Below are 15638 nucleotides of genomic sequence, written 5' to 3' on the forward strand. Positions count from 1 at the left end.
AAATGTCGCAGAGACATTTCTAAGTCCCTGTGGCATGACTGACAAGTACGCAGATCTGCTTGACTTTGCCACTACGCATGTAACGGGGCACACATCGGTTGGAGAACCGTTATTGTGGTACATTTGCTTTATGGGTAAAATACCCTTTATCTAATTTTTGAACAGTTTTTTTTTAGTTACTTAAATCCCATTTATTATGGGTAACAAATGTGGTCGCCGCCAGGTATAGATCTGGCGGCCAAACTCTATTTTAATTACCTAGTATAAGATTTTAAGATTTAAATGATTAAATAACGTGCAGTTCCCCTTTTGATCTTAAAGCGTTTAGTGCCCTCCTAAGGCTTGCGCATTGATCTGTAAGAGATAGAAGCCTTTCTAAGGTATATCCTCTTGGGCAGTAGTTGCCACTTGGTTTTACGAACCTCTCAATCCCTTGAACTAGGATTACTTAAGCTTTAATAGCTTGTACGACTCCCTGAGTTGTTATACCCTTTAGCCCTAAAGAACTAAGAGACTCTTTGAGGCTACAAGTCTTTCTCTGACTTAAGGAGCGAGGTAGCTCCTATAATCAGAGGGAGACTTCCAGACTCAGAGAGTCACTTAATTCTATTGAACTCTTTGAGTCTATATGTATTCCTCTGACCGAATGAGCGAGGTAGCTCCTAAAGTCAGAAGAAGAGTTTCAGACTCAGAGAGTCACTTAGTTCTATTGAAGTAATGTGTTTAACAACTCAGGGAGTCGTACAAGCTATTAAAGCTTAAGGAATCTTAATTCAAGGAATTGAGAAGTTCGTTAAACCAAGTGGCAACTACTGCCCAAGAGGATATACCTTAGAAAGGCTTCTATCTCTTACAGATCAATGCGCAAGCCTTAGGAGGGCACTAAACGCTTTAAGATCAAAAGGGGAACTGCACGTTATTTAATCATTTAAATCTTAAAACCTCCAATTTAGAATAGATTCCCGACCACATTTGTTACCTATAATAAATGGAATTTTAGTAATGGACTTATTTGAAATTAGCTAAAAGGGTATTTAACCCATTCAGTGAATTTACCACAACAACGGTTCTCCAATTGATGTGTGCCACATTACCCCCCCCCATCAGACTGTTGACACCGAGTGAGAACATTCGCTTCATTCCCTCTTTGATGTTGGAACCTAAACAGCTAACCGTTCGGTTGTGTTTTTTATTCCTTTGTCTAATGACAATCAAGCGTAAGTCACAGACTCTGAGCACCTTCCTCGACGATGAGGGAATGTGGACTTTGAAAGTCACTCTCAATCAGAGGAGGAGGAAAAAGAGCGGCGTTCGCTTACGCCTTCTCTTTTGGACGTCGGCGGGTCCCGAATTCGTTCTCAGAACGTGGTGCCGCTGAAACCCTGTATCGGTTCGAGCAACTATCAACAAGCCGGATCATTGTAAGTCGCGATGCTTATCTTATGGAGAACACTTTTGACAGCGATAAACTTGAACAAGCCTCTGACAGGACATCAGAATATCACAGCGAAATTGCGGTGACCGACGGTGAAGAAGACGACAAACATCTCAACTGCATTGAGCAGACACGGGACCCTGAGTCCAACATCATTACGAATCCGCTCGATGAAGAGCAAGAGCAGATAATCCTCGTAGAGGAAAGAGCTCGTCGTCGAGCCACAGAGATAGCGAAAGCTTAAGCTCACAGTGAATACAGGTTCACTCTACTTAGTATGAAAGAGCGTCCCAAAGAGATCGCGGGTGACAGCTTGGCCATCTAGATCACCGGTCCCACGGCGACGACGCCGGAGGAGCTCGCTGCTCGCGACGCTTTTCATGAGCGATACCTTACGCCAAAGGTAATGACGCGAAGTCAGTATCTGACGCGATTACGTGATCAAGCCCGTGGGGCTTCGGTGACCTCCATGAGGGAAATTCCGATCGTTTTGTTTCCGAACGAAACAAGGACTGAAAACGAAGTCTCATTTGAGAACGGGGTTCACCGGACCCGCAAACTACGTGATATATGGAATATCAGAGAGTCTGCGGATAGAGGTGATGTTCGTTTGGAGCGGAAGCTTTGCTTCAACTTCGCTAAGCTTAAGGCCAAAGGCCAGTTACGTTCGGCATTTATGCCACAAATCGAAGAAAGGTCTAGCCGATATTTCAGTGCTTCGGTTGACCGTACACCAAAGATCGAAGCCGCACTGAGGCTTAAGATCCACCAAACCCCACGTTTAGTGGTGAGAAGCGTTGTTTGACGCGAATTGACCCTAAGCTTGGCGCTCAAAAACGTCAACGGCGTACGGGCAATCTTGCCGAAGAGGTACCTCGAACTCCCAAGAGTTTTCAGAAGAGGGGTGCCCTTGCCACTTCACCAGATACGAGTATTAAACCTCACGACGACGTCGTTTTAAAAGTTTCTCCACATGAAACTGAAGGTTCCCCCGCGCATCAAGCAGCGCCGGAGGGGGCCGAAATTTCGGTGGAAGCATTTGATGCTCGACGGCACGAGGTGCAACTTCTTCGTGAGGTCCTTGCTCGGGTTGAGAGCTCTTTTGAGGCGATTCGGGGCCGTCTTTGATGCTGGAGCGTCAGCAGCCTCGTTTAAAGGGCCAGTTGGATATCCCGGTGAGGATGCAACAATCTGCGGCACGACCGCCTGTCTCAGCGCAAGCGCCTTCAAGTCCACGTGGGAAGGGTCCCGATATGGCTTAAGCAAGCCAACGTAAACATTGGGTGTGTACGCAGCTTGCTGGGAAAGTTTAGCGTATAAGCTAGGCCTTTCTTGGCCACGACCGTAAATGGTCCAATAAAGCGCGGGCGCACTTGGTTTTGAAGACCGCGGAAACCGAATTGGTAGGTAGGTTTTTAGCGTTTAGTAAAACTCAATCTCCGACCATATAAGAATTAGTACAGCTTCTGCCTTTGGCATCTGCTTGTCCTTTTTGTTTGTCTTGGCTATCAGCCATCGAATCCCTTACATGTCTTAAGACACTTAATCGCGTCGCGAGAAACTCGCTTACTTGTTTCCGAACGGTAACAGGGCTGATATCAGCAATCCTATCAGCTAATTACCCCCCACCAAGCCCTGAACCACGCAGTGGTATCGTTAATGGAACGCGTGGGTGGGTAAGACCGTTTACATAGAACGGAGTATAGCCTGTAGAGACATGAGCAGCATTATTTAATGCAAACTCGACCACTGGGAGCATTGAGCTCCAGCGCTTTGGTGTCTGAGCACACACGCTGCGTAAACCGTCTTCAATAACGCGATTGACGCGTTCAGTTTGACCATCGGTCTGTGGATGGTCCGCAGTGGACATATCCAATCTGGTGCCAAGCACTCGAAAAATCGATTTCCAGAATTTACTTGTGAAACGGGGGTCCCGATTAGAGACAATTGCCACTGGCAAACCATGTTGTCGAAACACGCGATCGATAAACAGCTTAGCTGTACTCTCGCCTTCATGGAATCCGGAACGGCCGCTAAGTGAGCCATTTTGCTCAAACGGTCAACAAAGACCTCTATACCGGAGTTACCGGCTGAATCTTTCGGTAGCCCAAAAACAATATCCATACTAATGGACTCCCAACAACCTATGGGGACGGGAAGACTTGCCAGTGGCGCTGCAGCATGCGCCGAGGGTTTAACCCGTTGGCAAGGTTCGCATGTGCGAACTTACGTGCTAACCCATTTACAAAGTTTGGGCCACCAACAAATCTGGCTTACAGAGCCGTAGGTCTTTTCTCTACCGAGATGACCACCAAGGATAGTATCGTGTGCCTCATAGAGGATTCGGTACTTCAAATCCTCATCATGAGGAACAACGACGCGCAAAGGATACGCAGCGTCCGTGCAATAGAGTAACAGGTCGTTATCGATAGAAAAGCGATGTAGTCTTGCGCGCAAACGTGCCGACAATTTAAAATCTGCTGGTGCTCTTTAAAGATCGTAGCAGAGCTACAGACTGTTCATCCTTGGCGCAAGCCGAACATATTAATTCAGGAATAGGTGACGAGATAGCCGTTAAATGAGAAAGCTCATAGTCCGGTGCGTGATAACGCAACGGCCAAAGCATTTTGCTTGCCGGAATTATACTTCACCTCGAAGTTATATTCCGCAAAAAAGGATAACCATCGGGCCAATCTCTGTGAGAGATGGGGCGACTTAGTCGCCGTGCGTAATGACGCGTGATCTGTATAAAGCACAAACGGCTTAGAGCCGAGCAGATAAACTCAGAATTTTATGGGAGCATACTTCATAGCAAGTAACTCTTTGTCATGAATTATGTAGTTTTTTTCCGCAACTTTAAGCTGTCTAGACTCGAACGCAATAACACGTCCATGCCCATCAACATCTATTTGTAACAGAGCACTGCCAATGGCAAAATCTGATGCGTCACAGACGACACTGAAAGGCCAATTTGGGATTGGCAGTGCCAGAATCGGGGCATGGATAAGACTATCCTTAATTGCTCGAAAATCCTTATTCTCGGTGCTGGTCCAGCACCATTTTGTATCCTTTTTAAGAGATTAGATAATGGCCTAGCCATATCAGCGTAATTTTTGCTATATTTTTTGCTAATAATTGGCGAGACCCAACCACTTACGCAAATCCTTCTGGTTTTTAGGAACCGGGCAATCTACTATGGCTTTTACCTTAGCGGGGGGGGTCCGCTCTAAGGCCTCGCTTATCGAGGTTATGCACAGACTTATTTCGATGACATTTTTGTCCATAGTCGTGCGGAGCAGGATCGGCCGGATATGGAAAACCATTTAGACCATTTGCGAGCAGTGCTTAAGTGCATGCGCACAAACAAAATGTATGTTAATGCATCTAAATGTATTTTTGGCGCAGACGAAATTACGTTTTTTTAGAATGCTTCATTGGATAAGGGCGAAATAGTTGCGTCACTAGACGATTAAATGTTGCCGGGGCGTTGGAAAGCCCTTGTGGCATAACCAGCCACTCCCATAACATGCCGCTTGGGGTGCTAACCGTTGTACGCGGAATATTGCTAGCTCGAATGAGCAATTGGTAGTAACCATCGACTAAGTCCAATGCACTGTACATTGTACATCCCACCATATTATTCTGAAGAACATCCTTTCTAGAAATGGGGGTTTGTGCTGGTATAGTGACAGCATTAAGCTTATTATAAGCATGTACAATGCGCCATTTACCATTTGACTTTTTGACACAAAATGTCGGTGTCGAATGAGAAGGTTTGCTCTCTCGTACCATTCCAGCCTCGTGATTAGGGAAGAGATCGTCAATGACGTCACACTGCTCCTTTGGTAACGGCCATTGTCTTGTGACACAGTCTTTGGTTCCGGAACCAAGTCAATTTCATGACGAACACCTCTATCCGGAGGTAAAACAGATGGTGGGTTATTACATACCACATCTTTGAATTCCTTAATCAAGAAATAAAAGGGATCTGTAGGATTTTTATGGATCGATGACCCATTTCGCGCACTAAATGCAGCTTTTGTGTCATCCAGGACAGCTTCGTCTAGAAGTGACGACGAGTTTAACTCAACCATAGGTCGAATGATCACCATTTCAGATAAGTCACCAGCTTTTAAGGCTCGACCGCACTCATCAATAGACATTTCGTCCAGCTCTAAAGAGCATGTAACGAAGGGATTGCCGCAAGGCTAACCCCCCCTTCAATTTTACCGGTTACACCATTTACAAGGGTATGTAATTGCTCACTCGTATCACTTTGAAAGGTAATACACGCTTCGTGTCCATACTGTCTTGGAGCGAAGACAATACGCCTCTTAGAGGCCGGGACATTCATGTCCCTGGGTTTTCCAGCCTGTATTGGTTCTATACAAGACATCGTGTCTAATTTGACATCCGACAAGGAGTTAGGTAACTCAACTTCCTTATCCAGCGAACGTTTACGTGTCGCTTCACGTGCATTAGGAGGGTTTGATCCAAAATGCCCTGGCGAACCGCCAATAGTGTCACTATTGACACTCATTGTGATGCCATCTCGGCCGACCACACTCGGTGGACTTAGACGTGCCACTCCACGTATCTCAGGGATATTGCACCCTTGAGGTCCTGGCGAACCGCCAACAGTGTCACTACTGACACTCAGTATGATGCCACCTCGGCCGACCATACTCGGTGGACTTAGACGTGCCACTCCACGTATCTCAGGGATTTGCACCCTTAATAATTCGGCCTTAGGCCAACAATGCTTTCAGCATTTAGTGAATCGTTATTATAACGAGTGTCACCGACGGAGTACGTGCCGTTCCACTTATTTCTGCTGAGTCGGGTTCAGAATTAATGTTTTTAACATTAGAGTTTATTAACTCAGACATGCCAGTGTCTAAAACACTGACAGACTCATTCAATGATCCGCGCCAATAGCGCTTTTGTTGCCTAGAAAGGAGGGTTCATGATTTTCCAAAACTTTGCTAGGAACATTGCGCATGGCGCCTAAGGTCTTAGACCTCCAATCGATCCATGGCTCATGGTGTTCGAACCAGGCCATACCAACGATGAGATCATATCTCGAATCCAAATCAAGAACGAGACAGCGCTCCATACTGTCAAAGTCCAGAAACGTTATACCTAAGTGCAATGGAACTTTGGGAACAGTGACTTGAGTCCCAGTCGCTAAGCGAACAGTGATTGTATCACCTTCGTGCGCTTTAAGCGCCTCAACGTATTGTTGACTTCCTTCAACGGAAAGGCGTCGAGCATAATTGCAAGACGATCCTGAGTCAATTAAAATTGACCACGGCTTATCAAAGCCCTTTATAGTCGCTTGAGTGACTAGCAAGCCAGGCTTGTACTCTCGCCCCGTGCCATTGAGCACAGAGCTAATTGGGGCTAGGTTCTGTTTATTCTCACCTCTTGGAGGTTCAACAGAGCCTAGGTCTTCCCCAGTTGGGCGCCCCGCACCTACTGGGCATCGACGTTTTCCCGCACCGTACCAGATCTCTGGTATAGGTCGGAGTTGGAGCTCTTTCGAGCTATACGCGAATTTCGAAGAGGGCAGACAGGGCGTTAATGTTTCGTGCTTCCACACATATAACATCTACGGATGGTCTTATGCTGTTCTACAGCTTGAAGAGACTCTTCTCCTTCCTCAACGAGGCTTATATCCGTAAATTCCGCTCTATTAGACGGAACCCATGTGCTCGAAGAGCTTGGTCGGTAGTCAGGCGTGCTAACGCGAGCAGACTTAAAGTCAAACTCGGCGCGTAGCGCTATGGCAACTGCCTCTTCGAACGTAGCCGGATGAGATCGGATCAATTCCGTCGGGGCAACGCCCTCCTTGAGGCCCCCCATAAAGATGGTCACTACAATTGCTTCTTGCACCGGGTCTTGATGCATAGATGCAATGAGAGTTCTCAACTCCTGAACAAAGTCCACTAGGGTTCTTTTACCCTGTCGAGTCGCTGGGAGCCGTGCTCGCATGCGAAAAGCCTGACCAGGCGGTGCAAACATGCTGGTCATTTGCTGTTTCAACTAATCCCATGAGGGAAAAGCGTCGTTTATGGACGTGCTGCACGACAGTGCCCACTCCATGGCTCTTCCTCCAAGTTTGGAAATGACCATAGCCACCTTTTGCAGTTCTGTTAAGAACAAGGCGGAATCAATGGACATTTCCATCTGCTTAATCCAAAAAGGGATATTTTCTCCCTCTTTTCCCTCAAATGTCTTCACATTTACAGTTAGAAGGCGGGCCTTCGGCTCTAGTCAGGTACAGAGATGTACCGGGTTGGCATCGATGCCGCTAAATGATCCTGTACCTGACCGATCAGGGAGGCTTCGTACCGCATGAAGGCTTCAAGCCTTGCATGCAGGACCTATGGTCCCTGGGAGATAATAAATTCCACGTGCTCAAGCCCGAATAAGGTTTTGAGCTTGTCATAAGCGGCGCATTGCGCTTCTGACAATTCTGGATTCTCTTCCATTTTCGTGAGAAATTAGTCTTGTAAAGACTCAGGCGTAGATTGACTACAAGTGCTACCAGGTGTAGCGGAGCTACCTCGCTCCTAAAGTCAGAGGAAGACTTTCAGACTCAGAGAGTCACTTAGTTCTATTGAACCGTAAAGTAAAAGTACCACAACAACGGTCCTCCAACCGATGTATGCCCCATTACAGTTTGTCCCCATAATTCTCCATGATTAATCGAACGATTAAAAAAATCAGAGTATTCTAACAAGTGCCAATTATATATTTTTATATTTATTAAATTATTTATCAAAAGCTGTGGATGCGTAATTTCTTAGTATTTTCGTCACGTAATGGCGACTAAAGAGGAATTATGGCAGCAGATGTTGCACGACTGCTCCGTCCGCTCAAGACTACCGGTAGCGAATCTGCTAGTGGTAGGTGACATTGAAAGTGGCAAGTCAGCACTATTGGAGAGGCTAGATGAGGTCAAATCGATGCACTCAAATTCGGCGATCGAGACTCACGCCGTGGACACACTAATGGCCTTTAAAATACTTGACGTGCTGGACCCACGCGCCAAAGAAGATGGAGATGGCTCCTCTGGTAGCTATAAGTGGCTTAGCAAGCTGTGAACAATGGAGATCTGACGGTTTTACTTTGTATCAAGAGGACGTGATTGCGCATATTGGCACATGGATTCTTAATGACTTGGGCCTAAAGGATCTTATCAAAATCGCATTGAAGCCACAGTCTCTGCAAAATGTAAAATCGATATATATTTACCTTTTGCAAGAGAGAATTGCTTAATGGAAAATGGGACTATCGATCTGTTTATTAGACAGTTATAGCGATTGTGCTGGATCTATCGCGGCCCTGGACAATAAAAAGTGCGCTTGATCTGTGGCTTTCAGCGCTGGAGGGAGAATTGCTGGGGCAGATTAATGAGTTGGCACCTGACGCCAGGAACAATTTATACACGGCTAACAAGCAGCACATTTTGACCTATGAAGACCCGGTACAAATTTTTCGAGGCATCTCTGCAAGTTGTGATGTTATTTAATTCTTTAGGGCTTATTGGCTTTCAGACCGTTGACCACTCTGCGCCCAAGCTAATTGACTCGACAAATGAATTCGTATGCAAAATTGTATTGCAATGATAATACCCATTTTACATACACCATCTGCTTAATTTTTAGATGGAAGAAGGAGTGTTGTCGAAGAATTTAGGTGTTCCTCTGGTATTTGTTGTGGCTAAGGCTGACGTACGTACAAAATACGAAATGGGCTTACACACTTATACGATGTAATGGCATTGTTATAGCTGTGTCCAGAAAACTCAGTAAAGATGGATTACGTCGAATTTACCTTGCGTCAATATGCAATTCGATGTAAGATATTAATGCTCTTGTATTATTTCAACACAACTTTAGACGTTTTGTGCCCGTACAAATTCTAGACGGCGCGTCGTTGGTCTTTACATCCGCGAAGACAGGATCAAACGTGGACCGACTTCGCAAGTATATTCTGCACCGAGCATTTCCAAGCCACTTTAAGTTTTCAGAGTCACCGCAACTTGTCGATCGCAGTTGTATTTTCATTCCATCAGGCTATGACTCCATCTCATTGGTAAACCAGAGTCTAGCCGGAGCTCAAGCTCGTTGGCCGTCTGACAAGCCATTCGACAAAATAATCCCTGCGCCTACAGAAGAAACTGAAGACACAGCATCTTTAATTGCTGCTGAAATTTGTGTGGATAGCCACGAGAACTGGCTGGAAAAACTGGAGATGACTGCAGGCGCTGGACTGCAAGAGTTGCAAAAGCAAAGCATTGAAGCGAGCAAAAAGGCAGAGCAGGCTGCAGTTGCTCGTCGCGCTGCAGCTGATCGTCGAAAGCGCGAGGATGTGAGCTCGAAGCATTTGCAAAACTTCTTCAATAACTTGCTCAGTCGGCCCGAGAAAACCAAAACATCTCGGTCGATAAGTGACAAGAAGGTATATTTCATGACCGCAAAGTAAACTTAAAATACATGATGTAATGCTGAATTTATTGTAATGCAAATCAAATGCAGAAGGAAGAAAGTGAACAGTCGCTGGAAGACCAGGAACATTGAAGCCTAAGCTGTGCCTATTCTAAATTGCTTTAAAATTTTGCAGCCGAAACGTTTGCTCGTCCTGATAATAAATATATCGTGTTTACGCAGATCGCATTGAAAAAATGAAGGACCTAAATTTTAAGCTTGAGCTCAAAGGCTTGAAATCGCCAATTACAATAGTCAACATTAAATCCAAATAATATTTTTGGCACGTAATGCTTGTGCGTTTGACAGAAAACCGTGGGCGACAATTCTTTATTTTGACACGTGCATTAATATCAAAAATTACGTTAATTTCTTCTTTAATGTAACAATTTGAAGTTTTAAGTTTATCAGGAAAGTGCATTTGATCAAGCGACGATTTTTGAAAATGTAATAGATTCATCGAAATGGCCAATTTATATTGCACGTGGAACTATTAAACTGTAAATGCATCTCACATTCTTTGGCAGACCGCAAGCAGCAAATATTATCATTAAAAATCTATTGAATAGTGTCCGTCGTGCTGCTGTTACGTCTTTTGCTTTTTCTTCGCCAAAGTTTGGTTGTCGATCATCATCTTCGTCTGCCCATTCATTTTTGGTGGCAATTTAGGGGCGCGGCCCAAAAATCGCGCAATTCGCGGCGTCACCGCGATTGTCACCCCTAAACGTAAGGGCTCTGTAAATTTAGTCACAATCCAAGCCAGCAATAGCGTGCCTGTCTTAGAGTTTACGCGTTCTATCTCCAGGTACTGCGCGATGCCCCAGTCTTCGGCAATCTTGACCAGCCTAACAAGTTCGGAACACGCTGATAAGCTAACCCATTCAAGCATTGACAACGCTAGGCGCTTACTTATTTGTAGATGTAACGAGATTGAAGTTCTCATCTGACCGCCTCTCCATCTCCAAGTGAGAGCCTTTGGTCGTGCGCAACCAGCCCTGGTCAATGGCCAGGTATATGGAGCCTAGTACGGCGCCATACATAGTCATGTATGTTCCAATGGCTACAACACCATACTTCCGCCACAAATCCTTTAAGCGCCCTACATGTGTCAATTCTGCAGCATCAGAGGCTACGTGGTCGTGTGAAGATTTAGACGCGGACGAGCTGGTGCGGCAGATGGTTGGAGGAATTAATGATGGCGGGGATCGGACAGAAGGTGGCCGCTGAACGAAGAAATAGGCGTATTTGTTGCGCGATATGACAAGCGCATTTTTCGGCACACGGAACGAGGATGTTACGAGCGTGACAGCTCTACGATAAGCAATCATTGAAAGCGAACAGGGATTTCAGTAACTCGTAAAAAAAAATTTGATTTGTTAAGACGAACAATTAGTTGACACATTTTTTACGCGAATTGAAAATTGGTAATAAACAATTTTCCACTAGAAGTCATCCTCGATGCTTTCAAAGGCTTCATCAATTTTGTCCCACAAGGTGTTTGCTGTAGTAAATCGATTTGTTGAAGGACCAATCTCGAATCGAACAATCTGCTGCTTAGCTGGAACGTGGATACCTAAATAAATAATCATAAAATCTTTATTGTCTCGGCCTAGCCAAGACGTTCAAGGTGCTTACTGCCAGCAATTTGCGAGCCATCAAATTCCCACAGAATGCCCGTAATTGAGGCGTAGAGGCCCATCTGGTTCCTGATAACGGACCATATAAAAGCAAGAGCATAAGCAGAATATTGCATACAGGCAGCTATTTTTTACCGTACTTAGCTTCCGGGATGTCGTTTTGATGTTCAGCATTGAATCTTACCAACCCCTGTTTCGCCTCATCATATTTATCTAGCAGCACGTCCAACGACTCTTTCGATGTTGTATTGTCCCCAATGACACAAAGTTAAGAAAACAACGTTTTTTGAATTGTAAGACATATAGATATGCAAAAACGTAGGCAGTAAAGGATATTGTTCGTTGAGGCGAAAGCGGTCCAGCTGCACGGACATATTTCGCTTGATGGCGTCAAGCTCCTGAAGCTTCTTGCTGAGTTGCTCGTTGCGTTGCTTGGCCATTAGCTCCTTTTCTTCCCACTCGTTTAAATTTGCGCGCAGATCTATTATATCACATTACGATAATTAGAGAAGCGCATGCAATTTTTCTACATCCATACGTGCGAGCTGTCGCTGTGCCGAACTCTGGTGACTATGAAATGTGGAGGCGATGTCCTTGCGCTTCTGCACAAGCGTGCGCAGTCGCGCTGCATCTTTCAGCGCATCATTGTGAAACAATCCTTCTAATTGGCCACAGATCTCCTGCACCTCGGCCCACGTCGGCTCGTTAAAAGCACTACCAATGACGCTAGCACGCTTTCTTTCCATTCTATGGATTTTTAAAATTTGTCTTTTAAACAACGATAGCCGTCGTAGAATTAAAGACTGCCCGCTTGAAAATGTCATTTAGGACGCTGCTAGAGGCGGCAATGGGGACCGAGCAGGAGCTGTCACACCTTGAAGCAGATCGTATTGATGCCCAATTGGACTTGCTGGACGATCATTATCGAGACTCGGGTGAAAGCGACGATGCTTACGTCCCGCCGTCCAGTGAGGACGACAACGATGGCGTGGGTGAAGAAGAGGAAATGGACTCAGACATTGAGCGTCAGCTGTGGGGAAATTTTCGCAAGCGAAAAAGCAACGGAGGTGGTAAAGGTCGAAGGCGCCGACGTGGCGGTCCCACGGGCAAGCGCAGCGTCACGGCCACCAAAGTGCCCCCGGAGCTGGCGAATGTGTTGGGCGAAGCAAACATGTTGTACGCTTCTCACCAGTACGATGAAGCCATCGCACTGCTTAAGGACTTTATAAAGAAGGCTCCGACTATTCCAGACCCGTATCATACGCTGGGTATGATTTATGAAGACCGAGAAGACCGGATTAAGGCCCTACAATTCTTTTTAATTGCTTGCACGCTGACGCCGCAGGATGCCGAGTTGTGGAAGCGAGTTGGGCGGATCGCGAAGGACGAAAAGAATTTTGATCAGGCGCTATTTTGTTTCAGGAAAGCAAGTAGTGCAGACCCGAAAGATAAAGAGGCGTTGTTCAGTTATGCCGAATTGTGTCGAGAACAAGGCGACAATCGCAGAGCAGCTGAAGTGTTCAAAAAGCTGACAGTGCTTATTCCAGAGGATTTGTCGCTGTGGATCCAAATTGCTGAAGCTTACCATTGCAATGAGCAGGAAGATGAAGCAGTGGATGCTCTCACGAAGTGTATAGAAAAGGCGGTGACGCTGGATCCGTCGCGGCACCAGCACTCGTCGAAATATGAGCTCAATGCTGTCAATATGCTCGCTGATTTGTACATAACACTTAAGAAGTATCAGGAAGCTATTGATGTAATAAATCACCTCCACGCTCGATATGCCTCATCTCAAGATCCTGATCAACTGGAGGGTGACCCTGGAGGCTTACCACTTGATATTGCTGTAAAATATGGCATCTGTCACCTGTTCAAGCGGGATTTTGCTACAGCTGATTCCATGTTCACGCATTTGTTCGCCCAGGATGTGGATGTATTCGGGGATCTGTACCTCGATGTGGCTGATGCATATATCGCACTGGGAGATCGAGACCGAGAGGCTGCATTGATTCTACAGCGGTTATTAAGCTGTGTTGAATTCCCTGTTGAGCAGATCTTGATAAAGTATGCCGCATGTCATGACCGTTCGGGCATTTATGACGTTGCTGTGGAATATTATGAAAAAGCTTTGGCACATCAGCGGGACTCATCGGACTTGTCTGTAGATCCTGAATTGATGTTGCAAGCCATGCGAGCCACCCGAAAGAATAGTAGACCATTAAAGGGTATTCAGTTGCTCAAAGAGTACTTACCTGAGGCGATGCATCCTCCAATTCGACCTTACTGGATTAACACTTTCCAAAAAAGTAAAGATCGAGATTGTGGATCAGCACAAGGTGACGAAATCCGAAAAGATGCTTTAGTTAACGGAGACAGTGATGCAGACGAACTTGAAGAAGAAGCAGATGATGACGAAGACCTCGAAAATCAAACTCGAATGGAGATTGCTCACGATCCTTCTTTGTCGGTCAATGCGATGGAAAATGGTATTCGTTTGAAGCTATTAATCGAGTATGGTCAATTAAAAAAATTATCCGGCGAGCCGGAAGTGCTGTGCCAGGTTGGCATCCCAATTATCCTCACTTCTTTAGGCCAAACTTCATTTCGATTGTCCGGTCGTGTAAGGAAAACACTTGCCGAAGCTCAGGATGTAATTACTGAATGTGATGCACAGTCAATGGGGTTCCAACTTTTAAAATTTGAATATTTGGTCGATATAACGGATGCAAAACAGCGCGAGTCTTTCATTGGCATTGTTATACGTGTTGCACAGCAAATTGTTATTTCACGAGTTCTTGGCGAACAACATTACTACAACTTAGTCGTTGATGTCGCCCAGACTCTCACTGAGTTAGGCAAGTATGTGGCAGCAATTGAGCTATTGACGGATGTCAATACGTCGAACAAAATTTCCAAGCCTGCGCTGCGATTTGAGCTACGATTTTTAGCACTTGTCATTGCCCTGGAGTTTAAAGAGAGCCGTATGGCGTACGAATGCGCGCGCTTGAATATAATGGAGGACCCTCACAACCTTGGCTATTGGAATTTGTTCTCGCGCGTCATTGCCATCACAGGTGTATTTTCATGGCATCAAAAATTTCTAGCGAAATTGTTACGAGATGATCCTGAGAGCTACCCCGCCATTCTACTTGCTGGCCACCAGTCATCCGCGTGGGATATCGCGTCGCTGACCGTGGGCGAATTGACGCTTGCTCATCAGAAACACACAAATGATCCACTTACACTATTCTGCATCGGCCTCGCATTTCTGTCCGCTTCAATGCAGCGAACCATTAATGACCGTCAGCACACCGTTGCAAAAGCATTCGCATTCCTGCAGCAGTACGAGCAGACTCGGATAACTGCCCCTAGTGATATCAATTCGAAATTTCGTCAAATTGAGGCTTGGTACAACATAGGTCGCGCCCACCAGCAACTCGTACGTCCCATTAATTTACTCTCTTTGCTTTGGTAGATTACAAACTGGTCAACCACTTGGTCATGACGGCTTTTTTTTATTCGTTTGGCTCCAGGGTTTATTTCACTTGGCAATTCCAATGTATGAGCGGGTGCTGCGCTTTATTGAGGAGAGCAAAGAGCTAAAGCGGAACGTTCCGCCAGAGTATATGATATGTCGAGAAACAGCATATAACCTGTCGCTCATATATAAGCAAAGGTGTGTTTCAGACAGATATCGTAAAATAGCTCTCACTGATCAAAATTTGGTTTTGTAATGTATTGCAGTGGCGCCAACGACTTGGCCAGATACCTCATCGCGAAATATTTAACGATTGAGTAACCTGTCAGTTTAGCTAAATATATAGGCTATTATGCGCACCGTGTGCTGGTGCGTGGACTTCTACGCTGAAATCATATCGTGCTCAATATCTTTTTGTGCCGACAACTGACATTGCTACGCTTTAAACTTTCAGCTTCGCGCTTAGTGCTTCGCTGCCGCAAATGTAGCACGGTGCTGACGAAATTACATGTTTTAGAGATAATATATATTTCATTATATAATATTCACTAACAAAAAACTATTTAAGCCTACAGCACCGCCCCTCTTTACAT

General features: G+C 45.5%; 4 protein-coding genes across 4 annotated transcripts; 3 read left to right on the top strand and 1 right to left on the bottom strand.

The window, feature by feature from the left end:
* Positions 1-8262: 8262 nt before the first annotated feature.
* CCR75_004517 (uncharacterized protein) lies at positions 8263-10248 on the top strand (the record flags this gene model as incomplete). Its single annotated transcript, XM_067962603.1, has 8 exons — positions 8263-8515; positions 8580-8674; positions 8751-8927; positions 8998-9045; positions 9109-9174; positions 9234-9319; positions 9343-9904; positions 9982-10248. 8 exons carry the CDS (start codon positions 8263-8265, stop codon positions 10021-10023), a joined length of 1329 nt encoding a protein of 442 aa, XP_067817836.1. The 3' UTR covers positions 10024-10248.
* Positions 10249-10381: 133 nt separating this feature from the next.
* CCR75_004518 (uncharacterized protein) lies at positions 10382-12358 on the bottom strand. The gene is given in 6 exon segments (XM_067962604.1): positions 10382-10775; positions 10840-11503; positions 11566-11636; positions 11708-11780; positions 11791-12048; positions 12106-12358. 5 exon segments carry the CDS (start codon positions 12311-12313, stop codon positions 11373-11375), a joined length of 741 nt encoding a protein of 246 aa, XP_067817717.1. The 5' UTR covers positions 12314-12358; the 3' UTR covers positions 10382-10775; positions 10840-11372.
* On the top strand, positions 10975-11157 carry CCR75_004519 (uncharacterized protein; the record flags this gene model as incomplete). Its single annotated transcript, XM_067962605.1, has 1 exon — positions 10975-11157. One exon carries the CDS (start codon positions 10975-10977, stop codon positions 11155-11157), a length of 183 nt encoding a protein of 60 aa, XP_067817716.1.
* A 26-nt stretch (positions 12359-12384) lies between the features above and the next one.
* Positions 12385-15366, top strand: CCR75_004520 (uncharacterized protein; the record flags this gene model as incomplete). The annotated part of the gene is made up of 3 exons (XM_067962606.1): positions 12385-15006; positions 15101-15243; positions 15312-15366. 3 exons carry the CDS (start codon positions 12385-12387, stop codon positions 15364-15366), a joined length of 2820 nt encoding a protein of 939 aa, XP_067817810.1.
* Positions 15367-15638: the final 272 nt, after the last annotated feature.

This window comes from Bremia lactucae, linkage group LG11, assembly GCF_004359215.1.
Source record: "Bremia lactucae strain SF5 linkage group LG11, whole genome shotgun sequence".
Lineage (NCBI taxonomy): Eukaryota > Oomycota > Peronosporomycetes > Peronosporales > Peronosporaceae > Bremia > Bremia lactucae.

Coding starts and splice junctions, on each gene's coding strand:
- CCR75_004518 (XM_067962604.1), bottom strand. CDS start 12,313: ATGGAAAGAAAGCGTGCTAGCGTCATTGGTAGTGCTTTTAACGAGCCG. Junction 12,049..12,105: donor GGCACAGCGACAGCTCGCAC/GTATGGATGTAG, acceptor GTGATATAATAG/ATCTGCGCGCAAATTTAAAC. Junction 11,504..11,565: donor TGGCTCGCAAATTGCTGGCA/GTAAGCACCTTG, acceptor TTATTTATTTAG/GTATCCACGTTCCAGCTAAG.